The 19,327-nt window shown below is 42.6% G+C and overlaps 1 protein-coding gene across 1 annotated transcript in view; it reads right to left on the reverse strand.

The window, feature by feature from the left end:
* ADAMTS5 (ADAM metallopeptidase with thrombospondin type 1 motif 5) overlaps window positions 1-16,684 on the reverse strand; it is a 53,692-nt gene extending 37,008 nt beyond the window's left edge. Inside the window, exons 1-2 of the mRNA XM_034793147.1 lie at window positions 14,989-16,684; window positions 3,381-3,513 (exon numbers count right to left, since the gene is read on the reverse strand). Coding sequence (XP_034649038.1) covers window positions 3,381-3,513; window positions 14,989-16,029 — 1,174 coding nt within the window. The 5' untranslated portion in view covers window positions 16,030-16,684. The remainder of the gene's footprint in view (window positions 1-3,380; window positions 3,514-14,988) is intronic.
* Between the last annotated feature and the right edge of the window lie 2,643 nt (window positions 16,685-19,327).

Raw genomic sequence — 19,327 nt, forward strand, 5'->3', positions numbered from 1 at the left:
CAGAGGGTCCTGTGGCACCTTTGAGACTAACAGAAGTATTGGGAGCATAAGCTTTCGTGGGTAAGAACCTCACTTCTTCAGATGCAAGTCTTCTTGCATCTGAAGAAGTGAGGTTCTTACCCACGAAAGCTTATGCTCCCAGTACTTCTGTTAGTCTCAAAGGTGCCACAGGACCCTCTGTTGTTTTTTATGCAACATCCTTAGCATGAAGAATGTTGTGCCTGATTCTCCTTCACCATACCCCCGTTTTATGTGAGTCTAACTTCACTGGGCTCAGTTAAATTATTCCTGTTTTACACCAGTATAAGTAGGAGAAAATTGAAGCCCAACTTTGCTGAGTTCCCTGCTATGAAACCTTCTCCAAGTCTAACTTACTGTCTGCTAACCACTGCTCTATGAATGTTGTTATTTCAAGACTCCACTAGTTTGTTTTTGCTTTCATGTTCATAGTCCTCTGTTGATTTCGCCAGTCATTGCTAGTCATTCATATTCAATCTTTTAAAAACCACTGAGCAAAATTCACCTATTTTCTCTTTCAGGGGTAAATAGAAACCCCATGTATGTGGGTGTGGAAGTCCTGCTGGTAGCAGAACCAGTGAGGTTCCATGCTGTAGCAGGCAGATGAGTCCCCTTCTGGCCCCCTATCCATTTACCCAGCCCCAGCCTGTATACTTGGGTTGCACATACAGCTGTGGATTTGATCCTTATTTCCATTTATTTTGTTGATCTTCCTAAAAAAGGACACAATCCTGCAAAAGGTCCAGCCTTCAAATCCAGGCCTTCAAATCCCGCTGAATTCAGTGCAAAGTAAGGGTGTACAACAATTCACAGGATCAGATTAATTAGTTATCACATTTGGTTTCTCATGTTATAACACATCACAAATCCCTTAAAGAGCTGCAGACAATTATTCTGATTTGCTTCTTAGCTGGTTTGCTTAACCAATCCTGTTAATAGAAAAGACCAGCTAGCTTTGGAATACGTAGAATACCCCTGCCCTGAGGGTGTTTTCTGCTCTGCTAGGTGAATTCCACTGAATAACTAAGTTACTGTAAAATTAAAGCCACTCCCTTCCTGCAAAAAAAGAGAACTGTAAGACTCCAGTATGGTAGGAAGGAATTCGGCCTCCAGCTTAGACACATCAGGGTTTTTCCCAAAGAGTTTAACTACAAGGTAGTCCCACCACACTTTTATTTTTCTTGACCTTTACTGTCATCTAAGTACCAGACTAAGCAATGTTAGTGTGTTTTTCCCCAGCGTCTTCCACTTTGGGTCTCTCTCTCACACACACACACTTCCCAGCATCTCACACTTTGGGTAACAAACACACACACACACACAAAGACCATTCTGTGACTGAATACCCTCTTTTTCTTAAAATCTTATGGTGAGGAAAACCTGGCTATTAAACAACGTAGAACTAGAGTTTTTGTGTGCAGTAGGGTACTTATTTATCCACTAGTTTCAATCCATGCCTTTTTTATATTTAAAATTATAGCTTTTACAGGTCCACGGTAAACCTCTAGGTAAGAAAGTGGTGGGTTTTTTTTTTAAAGAAAAATCTGCTTCCAAATCACTAAAAATAATTCAAATATGTTTATATTTTTTTCTCATTGAGTTTAAAGGTATCATATTACTCATTCATCTTTTTATTAATCTCCTCTCTTCTCTTTAATGTATAAGATATTTAAAAATATTATATGAATTTATTGCTGGTGAAAAGTATCCACAGAACAGATCTAGTATGAATGGCAGCAGTGCAAGCCTTCACATCATTCTCTGCCAGTGTGCATTAACCTTTAGCTGGAGGTGCCAACTCTAGAAGTCAGAGGATAATTCAGTCTATATGCTCTTTAATTCCTTGGCCATTCGGCTACGGGTGTCAAGGAGGGAATCAGTCAGCTCCAGTTCTGAAGGTGGGTTTTGTGATGTGGACTCTTCTTGCTGGGAAATGAACTAAGCAAACGCATTTCCTATAGGGTCAATGAATAACTATCATATAGTGGCACCTATCTACCAATGCTTTGAATTCATGACTTAGAACGGCTTTATCTCCTATTATGATTCCAGCCCTCCTGTTTAAGAACTTTCAGGATCAGGATCCACTCTGACATCATTTTATAGGTTTTCCTACAGCAAATGATTTAGCTTAAGCCATCTGTAGTTTCATTTGACTGTGTCATTGCAAGAGTGCCGGGTTAATTTTTCTTTATTATTTGAGGGTGTCTGGTAGAGGGGCTAGAGCCACGAACATGAAAACCATGAGTAAAGCCCAAGTGACTTCTAATTGCCATTCTAGGGATATTAGACACAGGACTCTTTTCCCCTACCTGCTAGCTATTTGAAAATTGAACTAGTGCAATGATACTCCCAAAACAAACTTTACTTTGGTTTGGCATGAGGTACAAGGCAATTCAGAAGTTGGCACTGCCTGAAAGTCTCTTGCCTTGTTATTTCCTTCCAAGAATGTTAAAAGAATTATGTTTTCCATTTCCATTACGGTTCATGCTGCAGAGCTAATAGTTTTTATACAAACAAATCTCCAGCAATCATGATAGTGTGAATGATTGAGGAAAGTGAAGATCTGAAACATAGTGTGGGATCTACCGGTAAATTAAAACTGATGAAGGTGTGAGCAATCTGTCTCGAGGAATATATGATACCAGATGTAATTTACAGGTATGCAACCCCTCCTCCATCATTAATGCAGTCTTAAATGTCACCTTCTGAAGGCCATGGAGTGGATTTTTAGTGTAAATTATTGCCTGCTGAGGATCAGCTGACACATGGTTGAATGATTTTTGAGACTAAGTCTCTGGCACCTAAATACTATTTTCAGCTATTTCAGAACTGATTTTAATATTGCATTTCACCATAAAAATTGGAATGTTAATAGGGTGAAAATAATATCGGCATTTGCCCATTCCATGAAAGCTGATTTCAGCCCACTCAGCAGACAATAAAATACATACTGAGTGAATGTTCATAATGATTGCTCCTGAAAGGTCCAGTTAGTGATTCTGCAATGTAAGTTATTTCCCACAGTATGTATGCTAGATGCATATAAACCATAATAGAACGGGCCCATACTTTCTCATAAGGGACATGTACTGACATTTTTGGACAGTAGCAGTCCTTGAATTTTCTCTTCAACTACTGATTTAAAATGACATTGTCAGAAAGGAAACACCTACTGTGTGCCTTCACTTGTCTTCTGATCTCTTATTAGTTAACCCCAAAGTGCATATGTATACAGCTTTAATCCCCAAGTGTACATCTGAACCAGGGGAAATCTGGAATTAATTGTGAAGTATTTTGGTTACTAATGCAGCTGTTACAAGTGTTTGATTTGGCAAGGGAACAGAAAAGGCACTGCATACCAATTTCGTGAGCCACTGTAAAAGCTGCATGGAGGCCGTCATCTTCAATCACTGCACAGCTGCGCTCAGGAGAGCATATGGTCCCAACGTCTGCCATTCCCAGAGTATCACATGAATGATGCCCACATAAATCCTGCCAAGAAAAGGGGGAAAAAAATCATTAAAATAAATTTTTAAACCCACAAATAACAACAAGTAGAGTCACTGGCCCTTTGCAAACAGCAGGACCCGGATATTACTACTACTACTTTGGACAGTCATCTAAGGATCTCAGTGCAGTTTAAAAGCATGATGGCCCAATCCCACCCCCATGAAAATCAATGGGAGACTTTTCATTGACTTTGAGGGGAGTTGGATAAGACTTGTAAATAATTACTATGGTGCCTAGAGGCTCCCACTGACATCAGGGTCACATTGTGCTAGGCGCTATACATACGTATAGTAAGAGACAGTCCCTGCACAGAAGATCTTATAATCTTAATAGATAAAGATGGTGCGGGAGATGTATAAATCTCATTCTACAGCTGTGGAACAGAGACAATGAGGTCACGCAGAAAGTCAGTGGCCAAACTAGGAATTGAACCAGAGGTGGGCAAACTACGGGACCCTTCTGCCCGGCCCCTGAGCTCCTGGCCCTGGAGGCTCACCCGCGGCCCCTCCTCTGCTGTTCCCCCTCCCCTGCAGCCTCAGCTCACTGCGCCGCTGGCGCAATGTTCTGGGTGGCAGAGCTGCGAGTTCTCGCTGGGCAGCATAGCTGCAGAGCTGTGATCTGACCCGGTGGCATGACTGGCTCCAGCTGGGCAGCATGGCGGCCTGTCCTGGTGCTCTGGGCGTGTGGCTGTAGCGCCGCCAGCCACCGGTGCTCCAGGCAATGTGGTAAGGGCAGGGAGCGGGGGGAGGGGGGGTTTGGATAGAGGGCAGAGGAATTCGGGGTGGAGCAGTCAGGAATGAGAAGCGGGGTTCGATGAGATGGCGGGGGGCAGTCAAGGACGGGGGTCCAGGGGCCATCAGGGGACAGGGAAGGGTGGATGGGACAGGGTCCTGGGGGCCGTCAGGGGACAGGGAACGGGGCGGGGGCGTTGGATGGGGCAGAAGTCCTGGGGGGCCGTCAGGGGGCGAGAAGCAGGGGGGGTCAGATAGGGGGCGGGGGCTGGGCCATGCCTGGCTGTTTGGGGAGGCACATCCTCCCCTAACCGGCCCGCCATACAATTTCGGAAACCCGATGTGGCCCTCAGAACAAAAAGTTTGCCCACCCCGAATTGAACCAAGACCTCCGGAGTCCCAGTCAAGTGCCTTAGCCCCAAGACCATCATTCCTTTCTAAAGAGGTCATTTTTTACCTATACTTAAGAAAATGAGATGGTCCAATATCTCCTATGCAATATTAAGCCTCAGAATAAAACATAGGAGATAGGTACAGCATGTATTATTAATCACCATTTTACAGATGAGGTAACTGAATTGTACGTGATTTTTTTCCAAGATCACTTAGAGAGAGCTGGGTATGAAAACAGATGTCTTGACTCGCAGTCTCCTGTTGTAACCACAAAACTATGCTATGCCTTAATGGCATAATTATAATTAATAATATTTATATTTTTCATCAGTAGATCACAGGCTTTAATGTATTTATTCTTACAACATCCCTGTCAGGAAGGGCAGTGCTATTATCTCCATTTTATGGATGGGGAGCTGAGGCACTGAGAAACTCAATGACTTGCCCAAGGTCACACAGGAAGTCTGAGGCAGAGGAGGGAATTGAATCCAGGTGAGTGCCCTGACCACTGAACCTTTCTTTCTGTCCTTTAGAGTGTCTAAAAACTATACAGTGTGGTTGTAGCCATGTTGGTCCCAGGCTATTAGAGAGACAAGGCGGGTGAGGTCAAATCATTATTGGACCAACTTCAGTTGGTGAAAGAGACAAGCTTTCAAGCTACACAGAGCTCTCTCACCAACAAAATTAACAACCAATATTAACTTTCCCAATGCTTCTGCTTTCAGATGGTAGCATTAATGTTACATTGAGTGGCCATGCATATATTTGGCCTGATGTAAAGGTCAACAGAAAGACTCTCATTGAAATGTCAATGGACTTTGGATCAGGCCCTTATGTATTTTACATATACATAGTATGGACTGCTAAATCTGTCAGAAAGTTTAGCATACTGTAATGTGTAAAATGCAATTAACAGACCCTGTGCAACAGAGGTGGTCAGATGGCTTAAAGAGAAAATAACAAAATATGCCTATTCCACAGTCGATCTACCACTTAAGAATGGTTGGATGAAAGTGCCATTTGAAGACACAACTATATTTTAAAATGCATCTGTCAAAGAAATCTCTCTGCTTGGTACCTTTGTTCTCTAAAATCATTCAGATTCTCTTCCTTCCTTCAAATCTCCATTTAAAATGGACCGCTTCTATCAAGCCACTGACAATTACAAAAGCTGTGAGCAGACCAGGCGTAAAGGTGTTTAATTGAGTTTGAGCAGTCTAAGCTACAGCTTAGATGTGGAGAGAGGCAGAGGAAGGTGCACTCGTATCTGGCTACTCCTGCTTTTAAACATAGTTTTTGTACCAGTACATCTATTTTGTTAAGGGGTGTGATTTTTTTACCACGATAGTAATATCGGCAAAACCCATAATGTGGATGCTGTGATACTGGTATAAAGGTGCCTTATACCACATAACTGCTACCACATTAGGGGCATTGTACTGCTTTAACTATACCAGCATAGTTAAAGAGGTATAACCTTTGTGTGTAGAACAGCCCTTAGATTCACTTCTGAATTTTCCTCTGTAAGCTGGTAGATTCATGACAGAGATGTTAACTACAATACTTCACTAAATGAATTCTGCCTGAATATACATATTACTCTTAAATTTCCAAGGTGGTGCATGGGGATTTCACCCTGCCACTTCTATTAATGTCAAGACTGCTACATATACAGAAGTTGGTCCAATAAAAGATATTACCTCACCAACCTTTTGTCTCACATATATACATGTGGCTTTCAACACGCCAGGGCATCTGTATTCAGCAATGCTTTGTTAATATGGTCATGTTGCTGACATCACATCAGACTGCATGCTGTGTGTCACCATACAACAGACAGGTTTTCAGAAATTTTGCAACACTGCCCAAAAAGTGTATTCTCATCTCCAGTAGTTGCCCAAAGTGCTGTACATGCCAAAGTCAAACCTATACCCAAACAGCCCACCAACAAATGTTACTACCGTGCTTGTCTTCATAACATTTGAATGTAGCCAAAATAGAACAGGCTTGAAAGATGTCCCCTATAATTTCTTTAACCCTTTTTCCTGTTTTTACAGAACTTCACATAAGGCGATTTGAGTCCCCAGTGAGCTGCATTATTTAGTGGTCATAACCGGAAAATCCCAAGGGAGGAGATCAATTACACCGAAAATGCCATAGCTTTCAAGCCATGGTGTTCCTAAGATATCATGCTATTAGGAAGGGGTGTATGTTCCCTCTTAGGGAGGGAATGAAGCATGTGATCATAAACCCCTATAGGGGAAAAAGAAGAAGGGATGAAGGGAACAACAGAAATTGTGGATGTAGAGAGCAGACCCATGGATCCAGTATTTGGTGGTGGAAAAAACTTTGGTCATTTGGGTCATCTAAGCCTCCATTCCTGTGATGCAGTAGGTGCCAGGCAATATGGAAGAAGGGTGGATGTACGTTGCAGGCTCAGTCAGTGAATTTTGGTAGAGAGTTGGGCGTGAGAGGAGAGGTTGGGGGTAGTGGTGGAAGGAGGACCTGTGGTCTGGGGATTGGAATTGCTGTCTGGTGTTAGCTTCTTGGTGTAGAGTGATTATTGGAAGAGTGTGGCTGTGGGTTGCTCTTTTACAATGGCTGTAACTAGAGTCAAACTTGCGTTGGCTTGGTTTTGGAGATTAAGATTTACATACTGCCAGCGGTGGTTTATCCTGTTTTTCAATCTTGGGTAACTATGCATAGATGCATCTTTTTTACTTAAGTTAATGCTATCATTATCAACATTAACTTAGGCAGACTTTTAGACATGCATTTCCATGCTGTTCTCAGCTCATGATCTCAACTACGTTTCCTTTCCCCGGCCTCTCCATTGCTGCTCAGACTTGACCTATGTAACTCATTTTACTGTGGTTCTGTATAATGTACACCATGTATTTTTTAATCCTACTAAATGATGATTCTGAGACAACTGTTCTGCAATTACATTGCTTTCATACTCTTTACCTCACCTCGCTACCCATTCCCTAGTTGCCTGGTCTTTTTCAATAGCAAAGACTTGGACTATATTATTAAGAACCTAGCCTGTTTATACTTATGCGGATTGAAGCTTGTAGGACAAATTTTGTCCTGATGTATACACCTCAGTGGTCCCATTGACTATTGATGGTTAGTTGTAAGTATCAATAACATTCTTAGCTTCCCTGGGAAGTGTCACATACAACCTCAGATGCTCCTAAAGTTGCTCCTAAAGTAAGGTTGCTGGGAGTATATTGGAGATTTTTATTGCACCTGAAGAGTATTCTTGCTTAAAATCAGACCCTGATGTAATGATGTAACCTAATATATCTGCAGGCTTGCTCAATTTTTCAAACTGCTTCAAAAGCACTAAGCAAGCATGGGCCCATATAATACTTTTAAGTTAGTTTTCAAGCATTATTTCCACATAATGTGTGGTGTTCATTTAAAGAGTTAGATACCCATTCATATCTGTCTAATTTCATCTGACCTTTAGCTCACTTAATTATCTCCAAATAATGGTGGAAACTTTCAAGAATAAACATTTATTGCTGTTTCTAAAGAAAGAATTCAGCCTGCCCTTTGATCTAGATTGCAGTAGTTTCAAAATGATGCATCAATAGGAAATGCATTCGCTGTACTGGAGACAATAGCTGGTAATCCTAAAGGTTTGGCAAAGAAATGATTTAGGAACAATGAGTTGTGCATCGTAAGATCAGTAGTTAATTAGACAGCTCATTAAAGGCCAAATGTTCTCGGCATTCTTGAAGTTAATCAAGAAAGTCTGATCTTTTGCCACCTACATGTGGCATTGTTGTGAATGAAGACAAGTGTGAAGTGTCCCTACTGAGACTAGTAACTAATTTCACTTGAAAATCTTTAATTCCAGTTGTACATCTGAGAACTGGAATAAACTTACCTGTAACAGATGCAAATTTTGAACCCTGACATTAAATAGTCTCTTAAGCGCTAGCTAGATATACTTTGAGCAAGAAGTTTAACATTTCCCCACACTTCTTCCATTCATAAACCATGCTCTTCAGTTTTAGCAAACACACTTAATTCTTCATAGTGTAACATCTTTTGCATGTTAGAACTGTAAAAACTATTTGAAAGAGGTTTCTGGACATGCCAGAAAAAAAGTTCCTTGGGCTACCAAATTGGTAATCTGGCAGACAATTAGAAGTCTGTGCATAACTGTGTTAGGCCTAGCTTTTTTTTGGGAGGAAGTCAACACAAATATAGGGAAATATTGCAACGGATTTCTCACATCTACTTACACACACAAAATTACCACATATTATTTTCCCCAATGACATTTCCTACACAAAACATATTATATTTATATAAGGTCAATGGAACCGCTCTGCAAGTAAGAGTGACAGCAAATGTTGTAATTGCTCAGTGTAATAAGGATCAGTTACACTGGACATTAAACATCAAAAACCTATGTAGCTATACTGCTGGCAATTGGCACAATGACAGAGTGACCTCTGGCTTACTAACAAAGGATAGTAATTTGGATGAGATGGTGAAAAAAAAAGAACAGAGCCAAAGAAAGCATGTTCTCCACTCAATGAAATTATCATCCATTGAGCTGAGATAATCCAATGCTTGCTGTTAAATTTTAACAGCACTGTCAGCTTGATAGTTAAACAAAATCACATAAGCAGGACCCATATAATTGCTATGTGGAAAAGGGCAGGACTGTGGCCTCTGGCTCTAATGTGAACTTTTTTGTTAGAGCCAGGCATGACGGTACTATCATTGACTATGCTGACCAGTACTTAGGAAAGACTTTTTCATGTTCTGGTTGCCTGTATTTGTTGTGAGAAGTATCTATTTTAGTTTTCACTTGATTCAAGGTGGAATGAAAGGAAAGAAAGAGAATGGGATTTTGTCCAGATGTTTTCAGTAGTTCTCCTCTGGAAGCTTGCATTCAAGTTTATCTTAGGTCATGAATGATATAGGTTGGGGGAATTTTACACAGGCCCAGATTAAATAATTTTGGGACCCTGTGCATTATGGAAATTGCCCCACCCTTAAACTACACAGAGCATGTGATATAGAAGACAATTGTCGCCCTAGCCAAAACTTCACTGTGCTGCTCCCCACCTATAAACTCTTAACAATACACTCTTAACAATGCTATCCCCTTGAAGAGAGGGTCTTAACTGGCGGTGGGGGAGGGATCAAATTTTCGGGGCAGGAGGGGGCATGCAGCAAAACCTCTGTTTGGTTTGGTGGTTGTGGGAGAAGTGGAGGGCCCAAGCGCTAGTTCACAGCGCCATTCACACAGATTTGCCCCATCATGACTGGCCAAATCTGAGTGAGTGGTGTTGTGACTTGGAGCAGAGGCTCACAGAATCAATCAGGTTTTGCAGGGAGGGATGTTTGGTGGTCGGGGCTGTAAGATGGTTGGCCCAGCCTGAGATTGGGGCTGTAAGATGATTGTTTTTTCCCAAATTGGTGGATGGGCCAATCAGCCACACCTAACTCTGTTTTAGCTTTCAGCACAGGTTCTTTTATTCCTCTGCCCCACAAAGGCAAAAAATAGTGATAAGAAATGAAAGTGATAGTCCTGAACTGGACTGGTACTGCAGGGTCCTCTACTACCCAAGGAGATCAAGGCCCTCCCTTAGCCTCGGGGGGACCACAGGGCCTTCCTGCCCTGTTGCAGCCTTCCACTGCTGCTCAGGAAAGTGTTTGTCTCTCATGTCCCCTCCACTCACAGATCTGGGTCCTTATATCTGCCAACTGGGAATCAGAGCCAGTCATTAAAGCTGCTGCTTGGCTGTATCAGCTGGTTCCCAACACCTGCCTGATGGATTCTCCTTAGGCCAGGGCTTGCTGCTCCCTGACTCTGCAAGACCTTAAAGGGGCAGACAGTGCTGTGCACATTCACACTCGTTAATCTGGCCTGATTTTATTGGGTACTTGCTGAGAAGACTTAACCCAAGAAAACAGTGGTGTTGGTTCAAGTACAGTTTGGAAACTACATCACTCATGTGTTTGTGTTGTGACAAATAGCGTCAATAAGCTGTGTCAATACAGCAAATAAATAGTTTCCAGAGTCTAAGCATTAGACATAAACAAAAGAGATTTAAGCAAAACAGACTAAATTCATCCTTGGTGTAACTCCATTAAAGTCCATGAATTTATACAAAGGGTGAATTTGGCCCAGAAATTTAGAACCACAGTTAGAGACACAGTCACAAAATAAACAAAGACAATAACAGATCTATGGAGAATGTATTTATCTGCCCTAATGAAAAGTCCTACAGAATTTAATGGAAAATTATCAACTTTATATTAGATTTTTTTAACCATTCTACAGAATTCATATACCCTACAGGGCCTGGTTCTCTCATAGTGAGCAGAAGTGACAGAACTATGCCTACAGAAAGAATATTTTTCTTTATTAAATTGTGTAGGCTTTGAAATAATCTCTGTAGAACCCTATCACATTTCTACAGAACCTAGTGATTTAAAAATTTCACCGCTATTAAATTCTATAACACTTTTCCGTAACATTGATAACAGAGGAGCAAGTCATTGAATTTGTCATACAAGAGTTAGGATTAATTGAAACGAATGGGTCTGATATTTTAATCCTTACTCAGGAGAAGCACTTGTTGATATCAATGCATACTATGGATCCAGGTTCCCACTAGGTGCCTAAATACCTTTCAAAGCCTGGCCATTTGTCTATATTAGCTAGAGTTAAACCCGGATCCCTTGCAAATTATATATTGACCTCCTGTGTTACGCAGCATGGCTCATTTTGAAGCACTTATCAAATGAAATACAGATAACAGATCACCTATCATTGAGCCATAAAGGTCAATTGCTTTTTCTAAATCAGGACTCAGTAGTTCTGCTTAAAAACAGATTGCATAGGCACTACCTGTAGTTTAAATACTAACAACATAATTACTGGTAGTAATTCTACACTGAGGGAAAGCCCGCGGTGCATTCAGTACTATGAACATTTATGTGTTGATTTGTCTTTAAAAAAAAAGTGAAAGGAAAACAAGAACAAGGGAAAGGACCTTGAAAGCACTTTCACATTCAAGCAAGATCAGTGTGTCTTTAAAATATTTTGCTGTGTGTAATATGAGTTATGGTATGAGAGTCCTTCCAGAATCAAGGTAAGTGTTATGCTGGAGAGCTATATGGTAATATGCTTGCTTAATGTACACACTGATGATGCATAATGAGTTACTTAAAGTTTGTGAAATGTGCTAGTTTGATAAATGAATTGCCAATATTATTCTGTTGACACACAGACGCAAAGTTCAAGGTGGCCTTGGCTAATAAACAGACGGAAAATGTATCTCACACATTTGCTCCAGGCCTGAAAAACAAGCCATTTAGAAGAAGACATCTGGATGTACAAAACTTAGCACAGCAGCATTCAGAGCCCATGAAAACATGGAGCCATAGCTTGGCATCTAGTTGCTAAGGAACCTACTTCATACATTCAAAACACAGTTGTAGAAGTTGGAGACTCATGCCAACTGCTGCTTCTTCTCATTGAAAAATAAAACTCTGAGTGTGGGGGGAATCTTTCTTTGAGGTTAAAAAATCCTATTTTCTAGGAGCTGTATCTCGTCTGCTTGTTGATCCTTTAACCCTTTTTCATGTTTACATCCTGAGGTCTAACTGAGATTCATTTTGAACCTTCCAACACCATGAAATGAAAGCGGTATGGATCTCAGCACATTCCCTTCAAAACCAATCCAGGAATGCACATAGTAAGAAAATACCTGTGTTTTTTTTCTCATTAAGCCAAATAAACTTTTGATGCAACCTCCATGAGTTTAAAATACAGGGCCAGCTCCTCAGCTGATGTAAATCAGTGAAGCAATTCATTAAGTTGAATTGAGCTATGCTGATTTACGTCAACTGGGGATATGTCAAATAATTAATTGTGTCAAAAACCATATACTACCAAGCAAACCGCAGCCAGTGATTTTTCTTGGAACATATATCTGCTTGTTTGGTAACAGTGCAAACTATTTTTCCATATGAAGGCTAATGTGTCATATGAATGTTATTACTATAATCACTAAGATCAAAAAGACAGCAGAAATTGTGATATTTTGCTCTTTGCTGTGAAATTTTCATCTAAAATAAATGTTTAGGATCAGATTCTACCACCCTTAATCCCTTTGAAGCCTAACTCACAGAGTAAGATATTATGCAATGCAGTCCAGTCGTTAGTGATCATCTCAAAGTTTAGGGCCACAATCTGCCATCCTTATTTGCGTGAAGCACGATTAGTCCCATTGAAATCGACAGGAGTACTTACAGAGAAATGTAAGAGTGACAGAATTTGGCCCAGAATCGCTATTCAATATTGATGTCTAGTCACAAACAAGAGCAGTCTGATACAATCAAGCTAGCTTCCTCTCTTTCAGATTGTAATTAGCAAGGTGACTGTTTTAAAATGAGATCTGATATAGCTTTTAACAAACACAATGGATGGGTTTGAACTGCCACCAGAAAGCGCCTGCTGTACAAGTTTGGGATGACAGAGACGGCGCCTAATATTTCAAATATTTACGGCTATAAAAGTAAGCCAGGCTTTTTTCTTCCCCTTTCCTCGAGTACCTCCTTCCAGAAACCATCCAAAGAATCCTTTTTGGCAGTCTCCTGTGATGTAGCAAAGCAAGAGAATTCAAACTAACAGAAAGTCCCACAGTTTTTTATTATTTTCTTACTGAGGAAAGAAAAAATATAATTGAAAGGGATATTCTTACAGTAGATCATTGCATAAACTATGCCACATGTCCACAGGAGCAGTGCCCCTTAACTATGTATGGCAATGCAATTACGGCACTGAGGCAGAATTTTGCATGGATGAGAATTGTGGTATTGGGCCTTTAATTGATTAGGAGACCAATTTTTTACTATATGGATAGCAAGGTACTACATGCTCCTCCACAAACTGAGTTGCATGAGTTAGTGTGGCTTTGTTTATGTGTCTTATATTTAAGTCCTAGTCTTGTACCACAAGTTCTGTATTCCTCCAGGCCTAGTGCCATTTTTCTGTCATGCTGGGAATACCATGTTAAATTACAGCAGCTAAGCAGGGAAGTCATGTGCTCCTTAAATTGTTATTTACCAATTCATTCTGTTTTCCTAATCTCAATGGGTCAAATTCATTCTTGGGTTAATTTGATCCAATGGGTGTTGTCAGTTCTTTACTGTGACTATACTCAAATGAAGAAAGATGCACTACTGTTAACAAGGATATGTGAAACAGACTATGACAGCAATGTAATATTTCAAGTGGAGATGAATTTGCTGATCTAGGTCTAGTCCAGGGGTAGGTAACCTATGGCATGCGTGCCGAAGGCGGCATGCGAGCTGATTTTCAGTGGCACTCACACTGCCCAGGTCCTGGCCACCGGGTCCGGGGGGCTCTGCATTTTAATTTAATTTTAAATGAAGTTTCTTAAACATTTTAAAAACCTTATTTGCTTTACATACAACAATAGTTTAGCTATATATTATAGACTTATAGAAAGAGACCTTCTAAAAACATTAAAATGTATTACTGGCACGTGAAACCTTAAATCAGAGTGAATAAATTAAGATTCGGCACACCACTTCTGAAAGATTGTCGACCCCTGGTTTAGTCTCTAGTAGTCACGAGTCCCAGTCATACAAATTAACACCAGACCTAAACACCTGCAGTCTCTATTCAAGAATGGCTCAACTCTGGAATAAACGTGGAATGCTGCAGGCCAGGGAGGCAGTGTATCGGCAGATGCGCCAGAGAAACTTGCAAAGCACCTGCACTCATTACACCTCGGTTTAGATAGCACCACTCATAAGATGTGGAGGGGTTATTTTTTTAAAAATCATAATGATTCTGTTGTGCTGTCAACTAAGCAACTGGTTAAGAAATGACAGTAGGTTCCCACACAACCCGGGTTTGCAATCAGCCTCGTTGCTGTCCAGAGTAGTGACCTACATACCAGCAGAAGTCAGGGTCAGATACCTACCCTGCAGACTGGAGGACTGCAAAGGGGCTGTCAAAGAAAGGGAAACAACGGAGGAGGAAGGGAAATCAGGCCAGACAAGAAAGGAGGGTAATTAACCACTGAAACAATTGACCAAGCACCATGGTGGCTTCTCCATCACAGACAATTTTGGAATCAAGATTGGGTGTTTTTCTAAAAACTATGCTCTAGGAATTATTGTGGGGACATTCTCTAGCCTGTGCTATACAGGAGGTCAGACTAGGTGATAGCCATGGTCCCGTCTGGCCTGTTTGCTGTTGCACATTGTGCTGAGCCCTGGTGGGGCTGGGCTGCGGGTGCCAGGGCCTCAGGCGACCTACCTCCCGGGTGAAGAGGATAGCAGCATCGTAGTGCTCCTCATGCTCGTCCTCCAGCGGGTTGTGCTGGTGCTGCCACTTGCAGAAGTTCTTCAGCGTGGTGGCTGCGTTCTTGTTGACCTCCAGCCCCTTCTCCTTGTCGCCCAGCACCACCACCTTCACCACGGCCAGCCGGATGGGGTTCTCGATGCTGGCGTGCCCGTAGAGCCGGGAGGCGATGGTGGCCAGGGTCAGCAGGTAGTGCTGCAGGCCCTTGCCGTACTTCTTGGCCATGGAGCCGTCAGCCACCAGCAGCAGCTCCACCTGGCGGGCTCTGGAGATGGAGCGCCTGCTCCTGCGCCCGGCGCCGGGCGGAGCAAAGGGCCCCGGGGCTAGCGCTGCACCGGTGGCCAGCTGGGGCTGGGCGGGGCGCTCCTGGCCCCCCTGCAGCCCGCCTTTGCCTCCCAGCGGCGGGGCCTGGCCGGAGCCGCGCGTCTCGCAGCTGGGGCGCGAAGGCACCGTCTCGAAGCTGAAATGGTCCTTGCGGAAGAGGTGCGGGATCAGGGCGGAGCCGGGCCCATAGACCCGTCGCGGGGCCGCCCCCTTAGCCCGGAGCAAGGGCTTTACCGTGTAGCGGGCGTGTTTGACCGCGAAGTAGCCATCCAGCCCCCCGCAAAGGTTCAATACGGCCAGGGACTGGGGGCTGCCGTCCACCGTGCCCCGGTAATAGCAGTGAGCCCAGCCGCGGGGATGCTGCACAGGGGCTTGCGGACCCACCAGCTCGTCCCTCTCCAGATCCAAGAGGAACCTGCTGCCCCCCGCGTAGAGGAGGTAGCCCACCTTGCCGCCCCCGGAGTAGATCTGGTCAATGTTCTGCACCAGGCCGCTGGTCCGGGACAGCTGCTGGGGGCTAGGGTGAGGGGATGCTGATGCTGATGCTGCTCCGGGAGGCGGCTGGGTTTTATCATAAGCAGGTGCTGCTGTTGTTGCTGTTGGAGCTCCGGTCTTGGCAACAGCAAAGTGCAACTCCGCAGTCAGCAGCAGGAAAACAAACTTCAGGACCATATTTGTCTCTCTTAAAAAAAAAAAAAAAGTCAGCCGGTGGAGATCAACGGAGGAGTTTCAGAGGGGAAAAAAATCCTCCCAAGGTTGAAGCAAGTGTGAGTGGGAGGAAGAAAAAAAATGTCAACAAAGGCAGCTCGCGTTTGAACTTTGCGTTTCTCTGCAGGGAAAAGTCAGGAGCACATGGAATGAGAACACCACAATCCTAAAACAACTGCTGAACAGGCGGCAAACAAGTGAGGCTCACACCCGGCGAGCGGAGAAGTTTGAGCACTTTTCACTCTTCTTCCACTTCTCTCTTGTAGTCACTGCATCATCCTCCTCAACAGAGGCAGGGGGATCCGATGCAGATCGGCACTTTCAGAAGCTAGTGCTTTGCCTTCCTTTGCCCCCTTTTGTTTGAAGAGAGGAGAAGAAGCATACGCCAAAAAAGGCTCGATCGTCTCCGGTGAGATGGTTAAAAAAAATGCCCTGGATTTTGTAAAACAACTTCTCCCTTTCTAATGCTGGTTGTTATCCCCAGTCTGTCGATGTGAACAAGAGGAGAAGGGAGAGAAATGTGAAGATGAGAGGAGGTGGAACAATGAATTTATAGCGGAATGCCATCCTGCAATGGCAATTTCAACAATTCGTCACTGCAGGCTGCCTCTTAAAGGGAGAGCTTCAAAACCACCACTCCCACACTTCCTTCTCATTTAATCAGACACAGAGAGAAACTGGGGGGCGGAGGGGGGGGAGAAAGAGAGAGGGACGGAGGGGGGAGGAGAAAAGGAGAGAGAGAGAGAGGGACTGAGACAGGAAGGCAGGAGAGAGAGGAAGGAGCGAGGGGAGGAGAGAGAGACTGGGAGAAAATGTTTGTTTAAGAAAAACACAAGATTTCCTTTGAATCATTTAAAGCCACAGTGTCGCCTGGATCTTTTGATATTTCACAACTGATCAGGGTTGACTAAGCTTTGCTTACCTCATGTCCCGCAAGGTTCCTTCCCTACCTTCTTGTTATTTGTGTATTTTTTTAAGTGGATGAGACAGATTTATGCCTTTTTTTTAAATGGTGATAGGAAGTTGTTGGGGCTTTTAGAAGTGATCCCTTGCGCAGAGGGCTGTAAAGCACATGATATCCCACTTGGCGGGGGTTGTGCAACCAGCAAAAAGGATGAGTTGCTCTGTTTAACGGGGAAAAGAATTAGCAAGCCGGTGTTTTACAGTGACTTTCTGCTTCCTGTATTTACTGCAAGGACACATATCACTGCAGGAGGTTTTCCATGACATTTGACTTTAGAGAGTCTGGTGCATGGGGAAGTTGGGGAGATTCATGCCTCTCTTCTCTGGACAGGAGCTGACACATTTACCCGGTCAGAAGAAAATGCAAAAAATGTCCTCCCTTTGTCTGTATGACGGTGATTCTTCTGCACACATGCCTGTCATTATTTCAAGCAAACTGTTATTTAGTCTGGGTGGGCTGTAATTTCCCTCAATTCCCAAGGAGGAGAGAGGGTGGGGAAGAGTTAACTCTTACTTTAACCTTTGGAATGCTTTCAGATACTTAGATCATCCCCCTACTTCCACACACACATTAACCCCTCTACCCTCCACCCTAGTCCTTGTGCTCCAGCAGAGACACCACAAAGGGATGATATCTGAATTAATTGACAATTTACTTTTTCGTCTGACCACAACATGTAAAGCCATGCATACCCAGCCAAGGTGAATTGTCTGATAAACAGTATGACAGTTCCTGAGAAGGGAAGGAAGAATCACTATAAAGCACCTCTCAGTGAATCATAGAAAACTACAACTGGAAGGTACCTCAAGAGGTCATCTAGTCCACCTCCCTTTGTTGAAGCAGGATCAAGTACACCTTGACCATCCCTCATGGATGTTCATCTAACCTGTTCCACTTGAAGAAAAGGGCACACAGACATAGGAGGGCATTGCTTTTGCTGTTCCCATTCACCTACCTGAGAGAAGGTCAAATCACACACTTTCTTTTGCAGTAACTCAAAGATAAATCATTGCTTGAAGCAAAGGAGTTTAGTGTGATGCATTTTCTGTGTGTCCTTTGAGGTTCTCCGGAAAAGGACAGATTGCATCAGGTGCTTTACAAGGGTTCCAAGAGCCCATGCTACTTAGCTTTCCAGTCTTTTCAGGTTAGTACATCTAGGTGCCATCTCACACAGGTGTTTAATTTTACATACTTAGAATAGTCCATGGAAGTTAATGGAACTATTCACAGGAATTATATTTAAGCACATGTGTAAATTCTTGCAGGATCAGGACCCATATTATCAGGCAATTAAAAGAATGTCAGATTAGGGTTTGAATTCAGCATTCCTGGAAACTCCTTAAACAATAGAATACTTCTTTAAATAACCATCTAGACCACAAGTTAACATTTGTAAACCATTTAGAACACAAATATTGCCATATAAGTGCTAAGTAATATAATTGACATATCCCTAGTCTTAAATTATATCATTCAATGATTATGCCAGGATGAGAGTTCACAAATGAAAGTTTGCGGCTGTTCATTTCTCTATGCAATCCTTCATTTTGCTGGCGATACTAGTACTTGGATTCAATAGTTAATTTCTTGGAAACCTGATGCTACTTATTCCCTGTTGCAGTAATTTGCGACCCTCAGAAATTGTTGGCTATGAAAGATAGGCTACATTATTAGAGCCCTGCATGGATACAAAACTTGTATCCACATCTGATCCGCAAAAATAATCCGCTGATATCTGCATCCGCGGATGCCAAGATCTGTGGATATAAAGCGGATATCCACCGATTTGCAGGGCTTTAGATATAAAATTTGAATCTGCATCCATCCGCAATCTGAAAAAATGGTCCATGGATATCTGCATCATCGGATGTGGTTATCTGTGGATATAAAATGGATATCTGTGGATTTGCAGAGCTAGATACATTATGCTTCAGGAATGGCTCATCATTTGAAGTTTCTTGAGCTACTTGCCAGAGCTGGTCAATACTTTCTAAATTTTGTAAATTTATGAAAAGTCAACATTTTCATGGTTTTCCCACCTTTCAATTTGACAGCTGCAGAACTGATAGAAATTTTTACAATTTTTGACATTAAAAAGGGGGGGGGGGAGAGAGAGGAAGATTTTGAGAAAATATTCACAATTTCCTTCCTTCCCTTTTTTGAACACCTGGCATCAGTGATTTTTAGTCTTGGGTAGGCCTAGTCACCCTCAATGAAATCTTTTTATATTTACTTTAGTAGGAGCTGGAATGGGCGCTTGGTACATATTTAGCACCAGTCTGAACCCTCAAAGTACCT

Source organism: Trachemys scripta, chromosome 1 (assembly GCF_013100865.1).
Source record: "Trachemys scripta elegans isolate TJP31775 chromosome 1, CAS_Tse_1.0, whole genome shotgun sequence".
In the NCBI taxonomy this organism is placed as follows: domain Eukaryota; kingdom Metazoa; phylum Chordata; order Testudines; family Emydidae; genus Trachemys; species Trachemys scripta.